At 39.3% G+C, this 18,035-nt stretch overlaps 1 protein-coding gene across 7 annotated transcripts; it reads left to right on the top strand.

Annotated features, from left to right (window-relative positions):
• Positions 1–9,824: 9,824 nt before the first annotated feature.
• LOC116209814 (factor of DNA methylation 1-like) lies at positions 9,825–13,510 on the top strand. 7 transcript variants are annotated; one of them, XM_031543523.1, is made up of 8 exons: positions 10,014–10,347; positions 10,446–10,768; positions 10,863–11,394; positions 11,629–11,804; positions 11,966–12,055; positions 12,155–12,442; positions 12,601–12,813; positions 13,013–13,510. In XM_031543523.1, the coding sequence occupies exons 3-8, from the start codon at positions 11,109–11,111 to the stop codon at positions 13,112–13,114; spliced, it is 1,155 nt and encodes a 384-aa protein (XP_031399383.1). In that variant the 5' UTR covers positions 10,014–10,347; positions 10,446–10,768; positions 10,863–11,108; the 3' UTR covers positions 13,115–13,510. The 7 variants fall into 7 exon arrangements, with proteins under 7 accessions (XP_031399385.1, XP_031399381.1, XP_031399387.1 ...); XM_031543525.1 differs by lacking the exons at positions 10,014–10,347; positions 10,446–10,768 and adding an exon at positions 9,825–9,975 and having other exon boundaries at positions 12,601–12,802; XM_031543521.1 differs by lacking the exons at positions 10,014–10,347; positions 10,446–10,768 and adding an exon at positions 9,825–9,975.
• Positions 13,511–18,035: the final 4,525 nt, after the last annotated feature.

Below are 18,035 nucleotides of genomic sequence, written 5' to 3'. Positions count from 1 at the left end.
CATTATAAGGATTGAAAATCTATGAAAGTAATTTGTGGCTAAAATCATGTTGATTCTCGAAATTACTCGAAATTAATATATGAAGGGTTTTCATGAATCGTGATGTACCCCAAAAAAAAAAGTCATAGATAATTCCACTGCAAACCATACTCGAATAACATATTGTCGATGTAGTTATAACTAAATACAGGCATAATCTATGCTAATACTTTTTAGATATAATAAAGTTGGGATAAATCTTCTATTGAAATCAAACTTAGGGACATTCTACGCAATTATATAGAAATACTAGCACAAAAGTCCCAGCATTTTTAGCCAATTAAAAGTCTATCCCAACATTTCGATTGTTGCAATAAAAGGCTAAATTTCCAAAGTTTTACTAAAATGGGACTCTCAAATATTATTTTCTTTTTTTACCCTTATCCATCAAATCCAGATATTCAAAGGGCTCAAATGGGCCATCCCAGACAACACCAAGCTCTATCTGGGTCATCATCAAGATCTACTATTTTCATAAACCTTTTCCACACAGTTCATCGAAGTTGGTGTTTAATGTTTATCAAATATAATAGTGTTGCACGGTTCTAATTTGCCTAGATACTCACAATTTTTTATCGTTTAAAATGTATCCCATTTTGCATCATTGAACTTGAAATATTGAGTAAAGTGGTAAAAATTGACAAAAATATCAACACTCCTATATATTAAAGATTTGTATTTACACTAATTTTCCTCACCTTATGAAAATTAGAGATTCAAGAAATATGACCGATTAATGTCGGTTAATTTCGGGTTTATTTCTTTAAGTCCGATGCAATCAAGAGGAGTCCATGATTGATTGAAGATGGACCATATTTAATTGAAGTCAAACTTGAGGTCCATGACAGCTTAATGGAGACTTGCTCCGTTTGAATTCAAAGTTACATTTTAAAATCTTACTTTAACTTAATTCTACCAATAACAAAACAAAATAACTCATACAAAGTCAAATGGTGGACCCCATTTATTTCACTTTTTTTTTAAATTAAAATCACATAACTCATACAAAGTTAAAGGGTGAACCCCATATATAAACATTTATACCACTCTTTTTCAAAATCAAAATATAATTTTAAAATGTAATATATAAACCAGCATTAATTCTCTGCACCTTTCTTTATCACACGTAGGAGTAGTTCAACCCTCGATTGGTTTTGCCAAACCGTCGCATCACTCGGCTTTAGCAAGCCGTTATTTTTGAAATTGCTCCATCACAGGAACTTTGGTTGTCAAAGGCAAGGTTTTATCTCATTCGGCAACGTTTGCCGAAAGCCTCACTGAGGTTTTTGGGTTCACTTGGCTAATTGCTCAAGAGGATTAGCTTTGCTTCCAACTCAATATAATTGAGTTGATTTACCGAGGCTACAAGCAGGCCCTTGGCCGCTTTGTTATTTCGGATCAATCATAGCACACGAAGATTGCTGGAAAATCCATAGCGGCTAAATCCCCGAATCACGAAATCGTCTAAGGTGCAATTCATCTATTTGAAATCCAATTGCCGTTCAGTCCTGCGGATTTTCAACACCATGGTACAATTGGTCGGGAGGCTTTTAGCGAGAAGCAAGATCGGTGTTTTTGCATCGAAACTCTATATTGGTGGAGCTGGCTAGTATTGAATCGGTTTCTATTTTCTTAGGACAACGCCCTGACATGCATGGATTTCTATTTGTTGCGTGGAGACCGATAAAGATTTTGGCATTTGTTGACGTGAACAATTTGAAACATATATAGGTACCTTTTTGCAATAAATCAAACATTGTAAAAAAAATCCTTTATTGAAATCAAAACCTGGGGCGTCCGTATATATTATATAAATTCTTTGTCCTAGAGCTGACGGAACGACGTTCTCGCATTTGGCCAAACAGAAGCGTTTCGTGCATTCGTAACGACTAAATTACCATTTATCACATATTTGATAAGTCATAATGATTATATTTAAGTTGTTAATTAATATTTCCTAATGATGTGCATTTGTGACAGCTAAATTACAATTATTATTTATTTAATATGTTTTAATGGTTATATTTAAACTGCTACTTAATATTTTTTTAAGGGAAATGATACGGTAAGTCACAACTTTATATTTTTTTTTACGTTTTATCATGAACTAATTTTTTTTTTAAGAAACACATAAACTTCTCATTCGTTATACCATTTATTATATGTTCATGATTCCGTCACACTTGATGACAAGGCGAACTGACAGAGCTGAGTTGGCTCTCGACTTGTGATGGAGCTGAGTTGCCTCATGGAGACGGGCCAAGTGGGCCCCAAATTATTTCCAAAATAATTCTAAAAATTTTAAAAAATAGAAAATGAAAAAAGAAAAGAAAAACAAAGCTTTGTGCATGTCCGTGTCTGTCCCCGTCTCTCAGCATCGTGCTCTGCTCTCGGTGAGATCAGCATTGCTGCCCACCCCCCCTCTCGCCCTTTCTGCATCACAATTGCGGAAGCACCGACCTTTCTGGCAGCATCTGCTTCGAGACCGCCTCGGGGCATTGTCGATGCTTCCCCTATCTTTGGCGAGCTCCACATTTTCTCAACCCCGGAACGCAGCTCCTTCTCCACTATCTCTCTTCACCGAGCCAGGAGGTATGCTCTGACAGCCACACAACCACCTTCAGCTCATAGCTTCGCCTCTTTCCAGTTCCTCCCCAAGTTAAGACCCTCTCTTTCTCACTGTTCCTTCCTCTTCCTTTGCGTTGCTGCCTTTTTCTGTCACTCTTTCTCTTAGCTTCAGAACTCTGGCGTAACTTTGCAGTGACAAGACTGTTTGTCGGGAACGGGAAGCGAGGTGGCTGATCATGTCCTTTTTGCCCGGAAAGAGACAATAATCTAATACATAAGGATTTGTTCTATGTTGTCCTGATTTTCTAGTAAAAGTTAGTCAATTTGCACTGTAGTGAGTGTGTGTTTTTAATGCTGTTGTTATGTGTTGTTGAATTATTAAAAGTTAGTCAATTTACACTGTTGTTATGCTGTAGCAGGATCTCAGGGCTGGCAAAAACGAACAAACAGGAGAGATGATTTCTAGGCATGTAAGCGCTTTTCTTAAAGTCTTATTCGTCCCCACCAATAGCGTGCAATCGGAATTTTCGCAAATGAATCTCCAAGATACATAGAAGCCAATGACCGACTATGTCTTGTATTGATGAAATCGATCACTTGAGCACTTGCAGATGTTTGCAGCTCTTTCTAAGTCTTATGCAGCAGCCCGAGAAGGAGAGTGGAAAAAGATGAGAGAGAGGGTAAGCAAGAGGATTTCTAATGAGAATGTTTTGTTGGTACCATTTTATGTGGAAAATAACTATTTATAAAACACTTTGTGTCTCATCGAAGGAAGATGTCCTTTCGGGTGAAGAGAGATGACTTTACGTTTGAAAGGATATAAGCAGTTAACAAAAACACATTTTGTCATAAAAAATTAATCTCTCACAACTTGGTACTATAAATTTTAGGGTAAATTACAAAAAAAAAATCTAAATTTTGTAAAATGTCTCAATTTTGTCCTAAATTTTGTTTTGTAACAAAAAAAACCATAAGTTTTCTAAAATGTCTCAAAAATGACCTCCGTTATAACTTCTGTCAATTTTTGCTGCTGATGGTAGGTCCCTTTAACAGTCCACGTAGGTCACACGTAGGCTAGTGGGTCCATTTAACAATCCACGTAGGTCACACGTAGGCAAAAATTAACGGAAGTTATAACGGATGTCATTTTTGAGACATTTTAGAAAATTTATGGTTTTTTTGTTACAAAACAAAATTTAGGACAAAACTGAGATATTTTACAAAATTTGGATTTTTTTTGTAATTTGCCCTAAATTTTATTAGTTACAAATTTGCCCCACTTTTTCAATATTATAATAATTGTGTGCCAACTTCAAATTAATGAAGTTTTAAAATTTCTCAACAATCTCCACCATTTTCAAACCTTCTGTAATCTTGGAATCTCATGCATAAATGCGGCGGGTGTCTTTCGATTAAAGCTCAACTTAGTGAATTCATGCACGAACTAACTAGAATTGCATGGGAGGCAAGCTTTAAACCAATGATCCTTTCTATTTAGTCTTGCAATCAATCATACACAAGATTACTACACCTCCAAGTGCTCAGAATTATATTGACACTTTAAAGGCTATGTATTCGTATCCTTTTCATAAGTGTTCGTGAGCCAAGCCCTAGCTCTGAGAAGCGGCACCACTTCACACTTATTATCGGAAGTGCCCCATAATTAAAGCACTCCAACAAAAGTATGTTATAGGTCCATTGAGAGCATTTTGCTCAACCTTCTCTTTTCATCACGGAAAATCCAAGTACTTTACTTGGAATGGATATCTTTCAAAATATTATAGTGCTTACAATCATCTATATGATAGGCTTTGCCTCATTGAACTCAATACTCAGTGTTGTATCGAGCAATACCATCATTGATGATTTTAAAATATTGGCTTAACCCCACCCCCTTTAAATTCTTTGAATTGAGTCCCTTACGAGTCCTCCAATTAACATATCGATCATATTTTGCCTCGATCAAGACATTTAATTATTTATCGCTCAATTAAAAATGAGTCGCTTGGCATAATATGGCCTAAACTAATATATAGAAAGTCCATGTACCAACCAAATAATTTCATTTGTGAGAACATTGATTCTCGGACTTACATTAGTCTTATCATAAAATATTGCCTATATATAACATATGAAAACTCCTTCCCCACTTGGAAATTTATTGTATAAGCATTTCTATTAATTATTTCGATTAACACAATATGTTTAGCATTATGCTACACTATTATGTTCTGTGTGCATTTTGTAATAACGTTCTCTAGCTTGTCTTGCTTCATTAGGAGATATTGAATTTTTCGATGCCACAAATTGTAATTTCTCAACCTAGTTTAGGCCTCAGTAATGCTTTTGTTGAAACTATAACAAACTTTTGCATAGACAAACAAAAGAAAAATGCATAAAAGAATCAAGAACTATCACAACATACAGAATAACTCACTATGCGACAGGTCTCAAATCAATTAATAATAATTTAATATTCACTGCAAAATCGACATATGTGCTAGACTTCCAATCATCTCTTTAAGTAAAAGTCAGTCATCTTTCATGCATGTATTGCAAAGAAAGCACATAGAGATTTATTTATTTATTTTTAATGCAATTATCCCATGCATTGCAATAAGCGATAAAGTCGAAATCATGGCCTTCCACATAGTCCCCACAAGTGCCATGCTGCCATATACTGACATAAAAAACACGTCATGCTGAGATTGACCTCGTTTGTTGGAGTCCAATATTGTTTTCTTATGACCGCTCAATACTTGACCAGATTCAAACTCTTTATAACAAAGTAAACACTCAAATTTTTTTTGATTAATGCCTGTGCTCAGATAATTGATTTTTGTAGGGGTGTGCACAGGTACCGGGTATACCAGGAACCGGTCGGTATCTACCCGTTAGGATAAGGTCGGGTAGCTAGTATTGAAAATAGGGTATGTTCCGAGTATTAAAATCAGGAATCGGTGAAAATCGGTTCCAGTTCCGATTCATGCTTACAGGGTACCCGTAACCGGTTATTTATAATTAAAAAAAAGAGAGTAAAGAGTAAAATTATTGTCTCCTCTAATGAATCAGAACAGAGATATTTTGTTGTGTGAGATTGTATTATGAATATTTAATTTTGTCGATGGATTGATGAAACATATTATTTTTTTGTTGTTGTGGATTAATATAAATCTTTGTTAATATTCTATTTGTCATGATTACTGATTATGTATATGACATTTTCGGTTTTATTTAGCAAGACAAAAAAATTTACAGGTTCTAATAGGGTACCCGGAACCTGTGGTATAATACAGGTTTCGGGTAGGTTCCAGTTCTAGGATTCTACAGTGTAGGGTCCGGTTTTAAAATCTTGGAACCTGTACCTTATAGGGTAGGGTCCGAGTATTGTGAAAAATACAGGGTACTCGGAGCCTATCACCCCTATATTTTAGTGTGGCTGGTTTTGTGCTCTTCTAGTATTGGCAGTGATGGTTAGTCTCTTTTGTGAAAATTCACCATTGCACTGCCATTCAAAGTTCCACTGGATAGACAACCGCAACATCCATGCCAGAACATCATATAATCGAGATGACAACTTTTCATTCGGTTCCCACAAACGGTGCCAACGACGTGGCTCTCGAAACAGAGGCGTTTGATTCCTGCTATTAACATGTGGGAAATAGCCAATTAATCGCTCATTCCCAAACCCAATCTTGTTGTTCTATATCATTGTCAGAACCATGTGATCTCGACATGAGTCTTGCGATCATGATACACACAATAAAAGATAAATAGTGGCGTGCCTTTTGTTAACGAAACAAATTTTACAAGATTTTTAGTTGGAATCACATACTTTATATTCTTGAACAAATTTCCTTAACTAACTTACAAATATTATAGGACGTTCTAACTTGACCAACTTCGTAGCCATCTCCCTAGGTGAATGCCATTTTCACTAAAAGAACGAATAAAGCCTTAAGACTATTGGAGCAAGATCTCAGGGCTAGCGAAAATGAACAAACAGGAGAGATTGCTTCTAGGCACGTAACCACTTTGCTTAAGGCTTTATTTGCCCCCACCAATAGTGTGCAGTAGGGATCTCCTTGAATAAACCTCCAAAATACAAAGAAGCCAATGACTTACTGCATCTTGCACTGACGAAATAGTTCTCTTGAGCAAATGCAGATGTTTGCAGGATCATAGAATCTCTTTCTAAGCCTTCTGTAGCAGACCAAAAAGGAGAGCGATCCAAGAAAGATGAGAGAGAGGGGAGGCAAGATCATTTTTAATGAAAATGTTTTGTTTGTACCATTTGATACGAAAAATAACAATTTATAAGATACTTTGTGTCTTATCGAAGGCAGATGTCTCTTCGGGTGAAGGTGGATGACTTTATGTTTGAAAGGATATAAGTAGATAACAAACTGTCTTTTTAAACACTTTTTGTCATAAAAAAATTCATCTCTCACAACTTGGTACCATAAATTTTATTATTTACACATTTGCCCCACTTTTCCAATATTATAATAATTGTCGGCCAACTTCAAATTAATAAGTTTGAAAATTCCCCAACATGTTCTTGTTGTGGAACAATTTGAGTCGGGAAAATGAACAGTATATATACACATGTGAAGACTTCGCATCAACCAGCTTAGGCCAAATCAATTACTGATGGCCATATGTAGATCACTCTTATTCCCGAGATCTTCATTCCTCAAAAAAAGCAAGTAATACACAGAAGGACCCGACTAAGTTTTAGTGAGACCATTATCGGTGATGAAGCTTGTCATGACCTTCTCCCTCTTGGCTTTTACTTCTTCTCTTTGCTTCGCATCCAACTTTAGACCCTCTAGGGAATCTGTAAAGCAATTAACGACACCAAAGCTGCAGTGTTTGTGCACAATTGTTGGATGCTATCATTGCTGTTTACTCGTGAGGGTGGTTTTTAATCCCATTTCTTTGATGTTGTTGGTTCGAGTGTTCGATGTTGAACTTGTCTTGTTCTTCAATCTAGTCGTAGAGATTTGTCTTCGTCAGTTAAGAAGAAATTAGATTAGGGGAGGTTTGATTTGTGTAGCGGAGAGCTTGAGAGCTATGGCGATGGTGGCAGTTGAAAGCTTTTGGTAATGGAGGGCCACCGAGAGGTGGAAGAAGGATGGGGAAGAAGACGAAGAGGGAGTGTAGCAAGTTGACGATTTTGTCAATAACTGGACAAGAGAGGAAGTAGAGGAATAGAGGACAAGCAAAGTCATTTTGCGTTATGGGACCCCACTTAGCCAACTCACTCCTACACATAAACGGACACATATGCTACTGTTAGCCACATCAGCTCCATCAGTAGGCCACATCATCAAGGTTGATGAAATAATGGACAGATAGTACGTGGTGTAATAAATAAGAAGTCTATGTATTTCTTAGCAAAAAAATTAGTTCGTGGTAAAACGTAAAATGTAAAATTTGTGATTTTTTGTGTCATCTTCCCAGTTTTTAATGACAGTATTTAATTATTTAATATTTTTATGTTTATATATATGTGTCAGATATTGAAGTGTGTGAATATATATATATATATATATTAAGTTTTTGCATTGTTCATGCAATCCATGGAGATCCATATATCTCTTCTCATGGCTGAAGTGGAAGGAACTAAAGAAAAGGATTGACAAGGCTTGTATTTTGTGTTTGGCTGAAGGGTAAAGTTCAAGTTTAGCGTCTTTAATGGAGAGAGAGAGGGTGTTGTGTGTGATGACATATTATTGGAAGTTAGAACCTTTATTTCAATGTTGCTACTTCCAAATTTTAGTTTTGTTTAAACCGCTTGATTAAGAAGTTATTGGATTACAAGGAGGGAAAAGAGGTAGCATAATATCAAGGGAAATTTGTGCATAGGGAGCAACTTTTTCATTCATATAATGGGTGTAAGAATATATTTGGATGGCAACACGCACAATGGCCCACATGCTTTTCCCATGTTTCCGCTGGGGAACCCACAATTTTTGGGGCATGGGACCTCACTGGCGGCCATCCTCCCTCCTTGAGGTTGGTGGTGACCCGAGAGGTTGACGATAACCTTGAAGCTGAAGGGAGGCCGCTGACAAGTCTCCGGCGGCCTCGTCCCGCACTCCCTTTAATTTCTCGGATCTTTCGTTTCAATTTTTAAATTTTTAAATTTTTATTAGTTTTTCCATTTTTCAAATTAAATTATTATCTTTCTAAGAAATTTTTGGACAGAAAAGTGATCGGATGGAAAAATAGACGTTAGGACTAACGGGAACAAAGCGTATAACATTTAGGAAGAAATTGATCCAAAATTAGTTTTTCTTTCCCGTAATTAAACGCAATTCTTGCCTTTTCTACTCTCATTTATTTCTTTTTTCCTATCTCCCTGTCCATGAGGGCCTTGTTTGAATCGTGGAATTAGGAAGAAAGAGGGAAAAAAAAAAGTTAATTCACCAAGAAAAAAGTTCGGAGCTTGAGCAGAAGTGTGTGATTTTAGATATCCAATATATTCTTGTAGACCTGGATACAAAGATGATCGAGAAACTTGTCAAGGGTATATCTCATGAGAATCTTGCACTAATGCCTATATATCTTCATTGCAGAAATCTCCTTCAAGGGCTCCGCTAGCTCTAGGATGCAACATACCTTTCGAGAGGCCAGTGCACTTGCTGACTACTTTGCTCGACTGATATTTATCACACTATTAGGCTGTTATGTTTTTTGATACACCCCCTCCAGCTCTGGGTGTATCAACTTCATTCCAACTATTGGGGATTTCTAATGCCCACCTCATCTGCATTGATCGAGCTTCTATTGACTATTGATTGATTATTAAGTTTGCGCTTGATTTTCGAGTATGATAAGTGATCAAACTGAATTTGATATTGTGTAATGATTAAAAGTGTTGACAAATAAATTGATATATAAAAAATGTATATATGCTTATACACATGAAAGTAGATGATAAATTTATCATTAAAAAAATTGATAATAAAAAGTATATGAAAATTTTTTTATTAAAAAATTAATTATAAAAATATTTATGAAAAAATATGAGTAAAAATTATTATTAAATAATAAGAAAAAATAAAATTATAATAATTATACTGTCGAGGAAAGTTGAGATATATAAAATTATTATTTGAAAAATAAACAAATCCTTCTTATTTTTGATGGTGGTAAAACTGGGTAGGCCACCCCGTCTTCGTCTCTTTGTCTTCCCCCTTTTCAACAGTTTAATCCGACTTTTTCATCGCCGTCCCGTTTTTTACAATTACATACAGAGTTCTCTCTCTCTCTCTCTCTCTCTCTCTTCATCCAGCCCAGTCCCACTTCAAAAACCGTCCACTCAACCCGACTGGCGTGCCGCTCAAGCCACTCCCTTCGGTCAGTCTCCTGCTCTCCCTCTCGTCAAATTTCGCTTCCGCATTGTCAGTTTTTCGAAAGACGAGCGCTTTTGTTTAGCCCTTCTTCCATCCCTCTGGTCGGCGACTGTTGATTGCTGGCTTTTCGGTTTCCTTCCGTCTTTTGCCTGAACAAGCGAGTGCCCTTTTCCGGCTTGTTCGTATTGCGGGTTAGGGAGGGTCACGAAGGGGCATGAAAAAACAAGCTATTTAGTGCATTAACAACCCTAATAAAGTGATAACTCGGGAAATGTGAGGCAGAGGGGAGGCGAGTAAGAAAAGACAGTGAAGGAGGAGGAGAAGGACAGACGGAGCGATGAATGCAGCGCGAGTTCCACAGAGAGCGAGAAATAGGGTTTCGTTTTTGTGATATTTCTTCTGATTTTCTGCGTCTTGGAAACCAGATCGTGGAATTATAGGTTGTAATCGTTTGTATTCTGTGTGTACGTATAGATGCTGGTGGCCATCAAGTTCATTTGCTGATCGGAGACTGTTGATTTTTGCTGGCTTTTTGGTTTTATTCTGCCTTCTCCCTGAACCGGAGAGTGTCCTTGTACGGCTGGTCGGTTAGGGAGGGTTAAGAAGGAGCATCAAAAGCAAGCCAATAGTGCATTCTCGAACGACCCTAGTTAAGTGATAACTCGGGAAATGGGAGGCAGAGAACGAAGGGGGCGAAGAATGCAGAGTGAGATCCACAGAGAGTGAGAAAGAGGGTTTATTTTCGTAGTATTTCTTCTGATTTCCTGTGCCTTGGAAATCAGTTCGTGGAATTATAGGTTGTAATCGTTTGTATTCTGTGCGGATGTATTGATATTGGTGGCTGTCAAGTTCCTTTGCTGATCATGTCTTACTACAATGTTCCAACCACAGGTGATATGGACCTGACTAGCGAGGGAGACTCGGACTACAGCGATAGCGAGATGGAAAAGCTGCATGAACAACTGCAAAGCGGTTTCTAGCAGGTGAAGGGTCCCAGTGGCACGGTAAGGTGCCCCTTTTGTTCTGGGAAGAAGAAGCAGTTCTAATGGTGATTGGAGTGGATATTTTGGTGCCGTGGAGTTTGAGAAGGAATTTCTTGCTGATCACTATGGTAAGAGTGATTGGATTGCACAAGAGATGAAGCCCTGGCGAAGCCCTTATGCTTGGTGTGCTCATCCCCATGACTATGAAGCGGAAGGGCCAGTTGGTGACTACCTATGGAAGATGGGGAAGTTGAGGAGCATAAGGGATATTGTCCAGGAATCCGATCAAAGACAGAGTAATGTAGTTTCCAACCTGACAGATGAAATAGACATGACTAATAAGACTCTTGATAATATGCAGTACAAGTTCAATGAGAGTTCAGTGTCTCTGAAGCGGGTGCTTGAAGAGAAGGACAGGATTGTTAATGACATCTCTGGAGGTCTCTCTCTCTCTCTCTCTCTCTCTCTTTGTGTTTATATGATTTAAGGTGCATGAATCTTTTGCTTGCATTTTATTGGTCATCAGATTAGGAGTTCAAACTAGTGAGCTATGAGGCTAAGACTGCAACTAAATGATGCTTATGGACAAAATTTAGTACCGTCGAGTTTCTTTTCTTTCGTTATATACAGATAAGATGGTTTGCAAGTTCAAAGCTGTTCTGATTTTATGGCAGAGGAAATGAAGCTGCAGCCCTGGCCCGAGATAAGATCCAACAGTTACTGGAAGAGCAGGAGAAAATGCAATATGAGTTGGAGAAGAAGAGGAGAGAAATTGAATCCTGGAGTAGAGACCTTAATAAACGTGAAGCTCGAACGTGAGAGGCAGAAGCTAGATGATGACAAGAAAAAGGTGATGCTGCCACGATTGTAATGTTCAGTATGTTGAAAATTTAATCCATTATTATCAGTGTCCTATTTGTTTTGCAATCCTTTCTCGAATTGTTGGTTTATCTTTTTAGAGTGGGCTATTGGCAAGTTTATTAAGATCCACACTCATAATTCTCTGTGTAGAATGAAGTGAGGAATATTTCACTAGAGTTGGCCTCAACAGAGCAGCAAAGGTCCGATGAGAATGTTCGCAGGCTGGTGGAAAAGCAAAAGGTGTGAGATTTTGTGTCTGGACATCTTATTAACCAGCGTCTTAGTACTCAATAATTTTTGTGCTAGTGTTATTGACGAGGATAAAAATGTCAAATACAGAATGAAAAAGAGGTTGCCTTAAGAAAGTTACTGGACATGGAAAGGCAGCTCAATGACAAGCAAAAGCTGGAGATGGAAATTCAAGAGTTGAAAGGAAGACTTGAAGTGATGAAGCATCTGACAGATCGGGATAATGAAGTGATTCGGGTCAAGATGAAAGAGATTTCAGATGAATTGGAGGAGAAGGTCGAGAATCTAAGCTGTAGAGAGGAAGAAAACGAGGCTTTACTACGTAGAGGCATTGAGTCCAGAAATCAACTACAAGAAACTCATAGATTTCTCATTTCGGTACTCATCTATTTTCTTTTCAGTTTAACCCAATCAGTCTTACTATGGGTTGGAAATTATCAATTTTTTACACTAATGCTATTTTAGTTATATAACCAAATTTTAGTCTACAAACTTCAGTTTCTTGGTTACTTAAGAGCCCGTACTTTCATATGAAGGCCATGCAAGGGCTGCTGGGTGCAGGAATGAACATTGGGATGAAGAGGTTGGGGGAACTTGATAGGAAGCCATTTCAGGATGCTTGTAGGCAAAGGTTCTCTTCTGAGGAAGCGGAGACCCGAGCAGCTGCATTAATCAGCCTGTGGGAGTCTCAATTAGGGGATCCTAGTTGGCATCCAATGAAAGTCGTTGACATTAAAGGAAAGGCTGTAGTATGATCAGTTGGTCTCCTTTTCTTTTATTACTTATTCTGGGACTCGAATATACATCTGCCGTTGCTTTGATGGGGCATTTATGTGTAGACAATTAAGATATATTTCGTGCCATGCTTATATAGCTTGTGGATATGACAACGAATTCTTTGTTGTTTATCTCATCAAATGACTTGGAATTTTTTATGTTTGGTTGTAGGAGATCATCGACAAACGAAATGAAAAACTGCAGGAACTTAAGCTAGAGTTGGGAGAGGCAGCATACGATACCATTGTCACAGCCTTGATGGAAGTAAATTAATACAACTCAAGTAGAAAAACTGGCGTCCACGAGTTCTGGAATTTCTAAGCGAATCGCAGAGCCATGATGGAGGAGGTGATCGAATTCATCCTGGACAATATCAAAAGTGGAAAGAGTAACCGAAGGTGACCTGTGTATGGGGTCTGATTGCTTTGCATATCCATCTCTACTAATTTCGAAGTTGTTGATTAATGCAATCAGGACGACCTCTACGATGGTACTTCTGACATACTGAAATTATCAAAGGGATGCTAATTTTGTAAATTCTGAAATATTAGGTGGGGGTGATTCATATTGTGCTATCCCACTTCCTTCTATCATCTGTGATATTGTCACGGAGAACTCGCAAGACTTATCTTTACCTTTGGTATGAGATTTGATTTGAAGTTGCTCGTATCGCTTTAGCGTACATTTTCTTGTCTAGTTAGGCTCGCGAGGCTTGACAAGCATCTCCTTTTCCAGTTAGGTTCATGAAATTGGAAGGTTAGTATACTATATATACTAAGAAGAGGATTCTCCTGGACCCTGAGGCTTATATGGCGCAAAATTTCAATTTGAATTTCATCGTCTTACGTTTCTATCGACTGGATGAGATGGGCTATGCTTCAGCTGAAAAAATATGAGGGAAACTATTCCATTAACAAGTAACCCTCCGTTAGTTTCGAGAAAAATATTTTGTAGGAAAGTGAATTCCTCATTTTCCTATCTTTGGTAACACAAAATTATTTGGTCAACATGAAAGTATTTTTGGTCAATCAACAAACTAAAGGCAAAAAAGTAGAAAATGAATTCATACAAAAATGTTCGGAATTTATTTTTCCTTAGCCTGTGACTATTTCCATCCCTTATTTAGCTAATACACCCCATTTGTTATATGTCGCGCCAAAATACCCCTTGTCCCATATTTATAACTAATAAATAGATTAAATGGTCAATTTGGTCATGAGTTAATTTGTTATATGTCGTGCCAAAATACCCCTTATCCCATAATTATAACTAATAAATAGAATAAACAATCAATTTGGTCCATTGAGTTAACTTTTCCATGAGGATCCTTAAGTTATGAAATTTACATCGATTGGATCCTTTTTACATCAGTTATGTCCTTTTTGTATATCAATCTCGTTGATACATTAGTTAGATCCTTCACTACATCAGGTGAGTCCTTAGATAGGGTCCTATCAGCATCCTGTTTTGGTCCACCGGCTTTAGGAAGGGACATTAACAGGGTTTTCGACTACGACTCTCGGAACTCTAACAAAGGATGGCTCGGTAGACCTCCAATTACTATTCATAGCCGGGTCGACAGGGTTAATCAGACAACCCCGCAGCATGATAGTATGGAAGGCCTCAGGGTTCTCCACAGATCCCAAAGAGTAGCTGGAGAGCCCAAATGATGTGTGATCTCATGCTAACAGAAATTGACTCTAGCAACGTTATTCAATGCCGGCTCATCGGACCATTGCAAAGTATCCAATATGGGGCTCTAAAAATTTCTCATGGTGCCAAACTAATGAAGAGCATTTTGCAAATCATATGCTTCAGCTGGAGTGCTCTCGAGTAATCGCAGACGACCTTTTTAACGAGGCTCCTGAGTCACCGACTTGTCAGGCAAATCGTGGATGCCTGAGAACAGGTCTGGCCAGGCCTAGGGGTTCTCAAGACCTTGGAGCCCACTTTGGACTATTCTTTGGAAATCTTCGCTTCACGAGTGAATCCTGAGTGGAAAAAGCGGTCCTTTCAGTGAGGTTCTTGAACTGATGGCTTATCAGGCGAAATGTTAACACTCAAGATCAAACTCGGCCGGTCCCAGTGACCCCAAGAGCCAGGGAGGACATTTCAGATCGGACTGTACAAATCGTTCAGACTTCCCGAGTAGCTCCAAAAAGGTCTCAAACGCTGCCTAACAAATCTGTGAGACTCGTTTTCGACAAATGGAGAACACAATGGCTTCTGGACATCTCGAGAAACTCAAGAAATAGTTAGAGAAGTCTGATTGCAGCTCCCTGGATTGTCTCTGGTTCGCCATTTTTGGTGGAGGCAGCGGAGTTAACTATTCCGCTTCGATGGCAAAGCATATCAAAACAATTGGCGTAGAATGTAGACACGCAAAAGGTCGACAAAAACAATTAACTTTGCTTAAATCACTTGAATAGAGCAAAAGTGACTCCCAAGCCTCTGGACCCTCAAGTCATCTGTCTAAGCAAAATATATTGATATTAGTCTCGTTGGAATCCTCTCATCGCTGACATCTGCAATGCGTGGTCCATTCGGGTCACAAAGCTCGAACGCGCAACTAACTGAGACCTGAACTTTATGACTCCCCTTGACCCACTGTAGGACCCACGGGCCCTTGCCCTTGGCCGGGCACCCCTAGCCCTCTGCTTTCGCTTTTCCTCATTTTAGGGATCCTTGCTCCATATCTTGTAGACTAAGGACTACATTCCATCCATCTCTTCTTCTACTTTTCCCTCAAATGTGGATCTAGCTCACTCTTTCCCCTCTTAAAAAATTTCGGCGGCCACCCTTAAGCTACCTTAATCACCCATAATCTTGATTTGCTTTGCTCATTAACCCGCATACATAAGCCTAATTGGAAGACAACTCTTCCATACTCTACAACTCATTCTTTCTCTAAGTCTCAAGCTCTCTTGCTTCCTCTCAACCCCTCAAACTCGGCAACTGCTCTATAGGGTTGGAAACAACCACTTCTTGCGGGGAAACCACTCGAGTTTTCGGTGATTGCTTCTCGATCCGACCCGAAATTGAAATAAACCACATATCCCACATGTTTTCGACCTCCCGAGTCCATTAGTGATGTTACTTTCTCCATTTGAAGCCTCCTCCAGTCAGAATCAGACCTGGTAAGTGGCAGTTCCTCCTGCTTTCTTTCTTTCCAGGTGAGTTCCCTTCCTCCACGACTTTAGTGAGTTGTCCCACATCCTTGGATCGGCCACCAACGACCCTTTCTCTTCCCCTTGACAAGGAGGTCACTGTCCAAAAGCCGTCCCCTCTTGCATAGCCACCTTCCGGCTCCTCCTCTCCTCTTGAGTTTCTCTCTATTTTTCTCTCGGGTTCTCTATTGGACGGGTCAGTCCGCTGCACCCCCAGACCAGCACCACCTTAGCACGTGTCCAAGGGTCCCTTCGCTCTCGTGAGCCACCGTGCACGACCATCGCGGCCCCGCCAAGCCACCCATTTAGTTCTTTCCATCCGCGACCCAACCAAGTTCTTCTTGGCTCTACCAAGTCACCCGACCACCTTGCACCTCCACCAAGCCACCGAGCTTTTAATTTACACTTTGAGGCATAGGTATAACATTCTATCGACTTAGAGGAGTTAGAACTTTTAGTTTCCGAGTTTTGTGGGGTGATAAGGCGATCTTCGATCGACTTAATGCATGATTTGTTAAAAAATGTCGTAAACTTGCTTGCATGATCATTTAGTGCTATATTATGTGTTAGCATGACAGGAGAAGGTTAGGATCGAGGTTGAGGAGACCGTCATGGCTTGAGAAAGCCATACGGCCTCTTTGCCATATCCTAAGGAAGGTGGTCGAGAGCCTCATTGGCTCTCTTAAGCCTGTGACGGGCTCCTTCTCCTCGATTGTAATCATTTCCCATATGTTTACGTTTCCTCGTTTTTTGTGCCAATGTCATTTTATTGATCCGTTTAATATTGTGTTTTATGCATGTTTATGTATGTTACATGTATTTCCCGCTATCATGGCAGTACTGGCTTCTTATATGTTTATTATTATCTTGTTTGATGACTGGAGCATGTGAAAAACAATTAAAATTGGGGCAATGAGACCGCATGAGACTCTAGGCGGGATCAATGGGCCTCTCGGCCATTCCCTTGAAGGAGAGGTCGAGAACCCCTTGACCCACCTTGGGCCAACCTCTCCCGATTTAACTTTGTTTCTTGATTTTTTCGTGTAATCTCAATTCCCCTGCGTACACATTTTAACGATTAATGGCTCATTTAACTCGTTATGTACGAAATATGCATGGACTCGGGTCATGTGGACCATCATGGGCCCACTAGGCCCAAGGGGCTCTCGGCCATTCTTGACCAAGCATCCTTGACTCGTGAGGACCCGTTATGGTCCTCGTGTCGCTAGTCGTTTTCAAATAATTAAAATGATTGGGGATTAGAATCCCTTTCAGACCGTACATCCATGATCGATTCAATGATTCGAAACCCACAAATCCAAAAGCATTTGATAGTTCACTCAATTTAATTAGTTTCACGAACGTAGTAATTGGGACGACTCATTCGATTAATTAAACCACTCGATATTTAATTAAATGTCATGAATCAGCTAATAACTAGTAATCGAGTCGATTAATCACGAACTGGTGGTTGTGCCCATTTTAAAACCCACATTTTTAACAAAATACCGATACACATGACACGCGTAGCAAGGATTCGCGCTCCTTACTTGAATCCAGGCCCGATTTGAGGCGGCTCGAATCGAAACATGGGAGTTCTTCTTAGACCACTTCTGGGCAAAACGATCGGTCTCTTAGTTCCTTCGGGGTCCAAGGGATCGATCGACACCGGCTACTGACCTCGACAGTCTGTGTCGTACAGTCTCGATTCACCTCCACGCGAGTACATTTTTTTCGACTCAAGGGCACGACGATCAGTTTGTGATTTACCGACAACCCTAAGGTTAGAGTAGTCGAAACCCTTTGAGCCATGGATAAAGACGGGTAGCCCGCGCAGGCGCAGGTCACTCAAATAAAATAAATCATCCTGACCTGTTTTAGAGTCCTCCTGCATGAGATCTTTGAAACCTCATAGGTCCAACTCTTTGTAAACAGGCATATCATCTAGCAAGTCTCCTTGAGTTCTTCCCTAGCACTCCCCTCCAAACACAGCTGGGAGAGTAGACACCATGTTACAGTCCAGGCTA

The sequence above is a fragment of the Punica granatum genome, chromosome 6, assembly GCF_007655135.1.
Source record: "Punica granatum isolate Tunisia-2019 chromosome 6, ASM765513v2, whole genome shotgun sequence".
NCBI classification, from domain to species: Eukaryota; Viridiplantae; Streptophyta; class Magnoliopsida; order Myrtales; family Lythraceae; genus Punica; species Punica granatum.
Note: the sequence above shows the minus strand (reverse complement) of the source record. Positions and strands in the feature narration are given on the sequence as shown.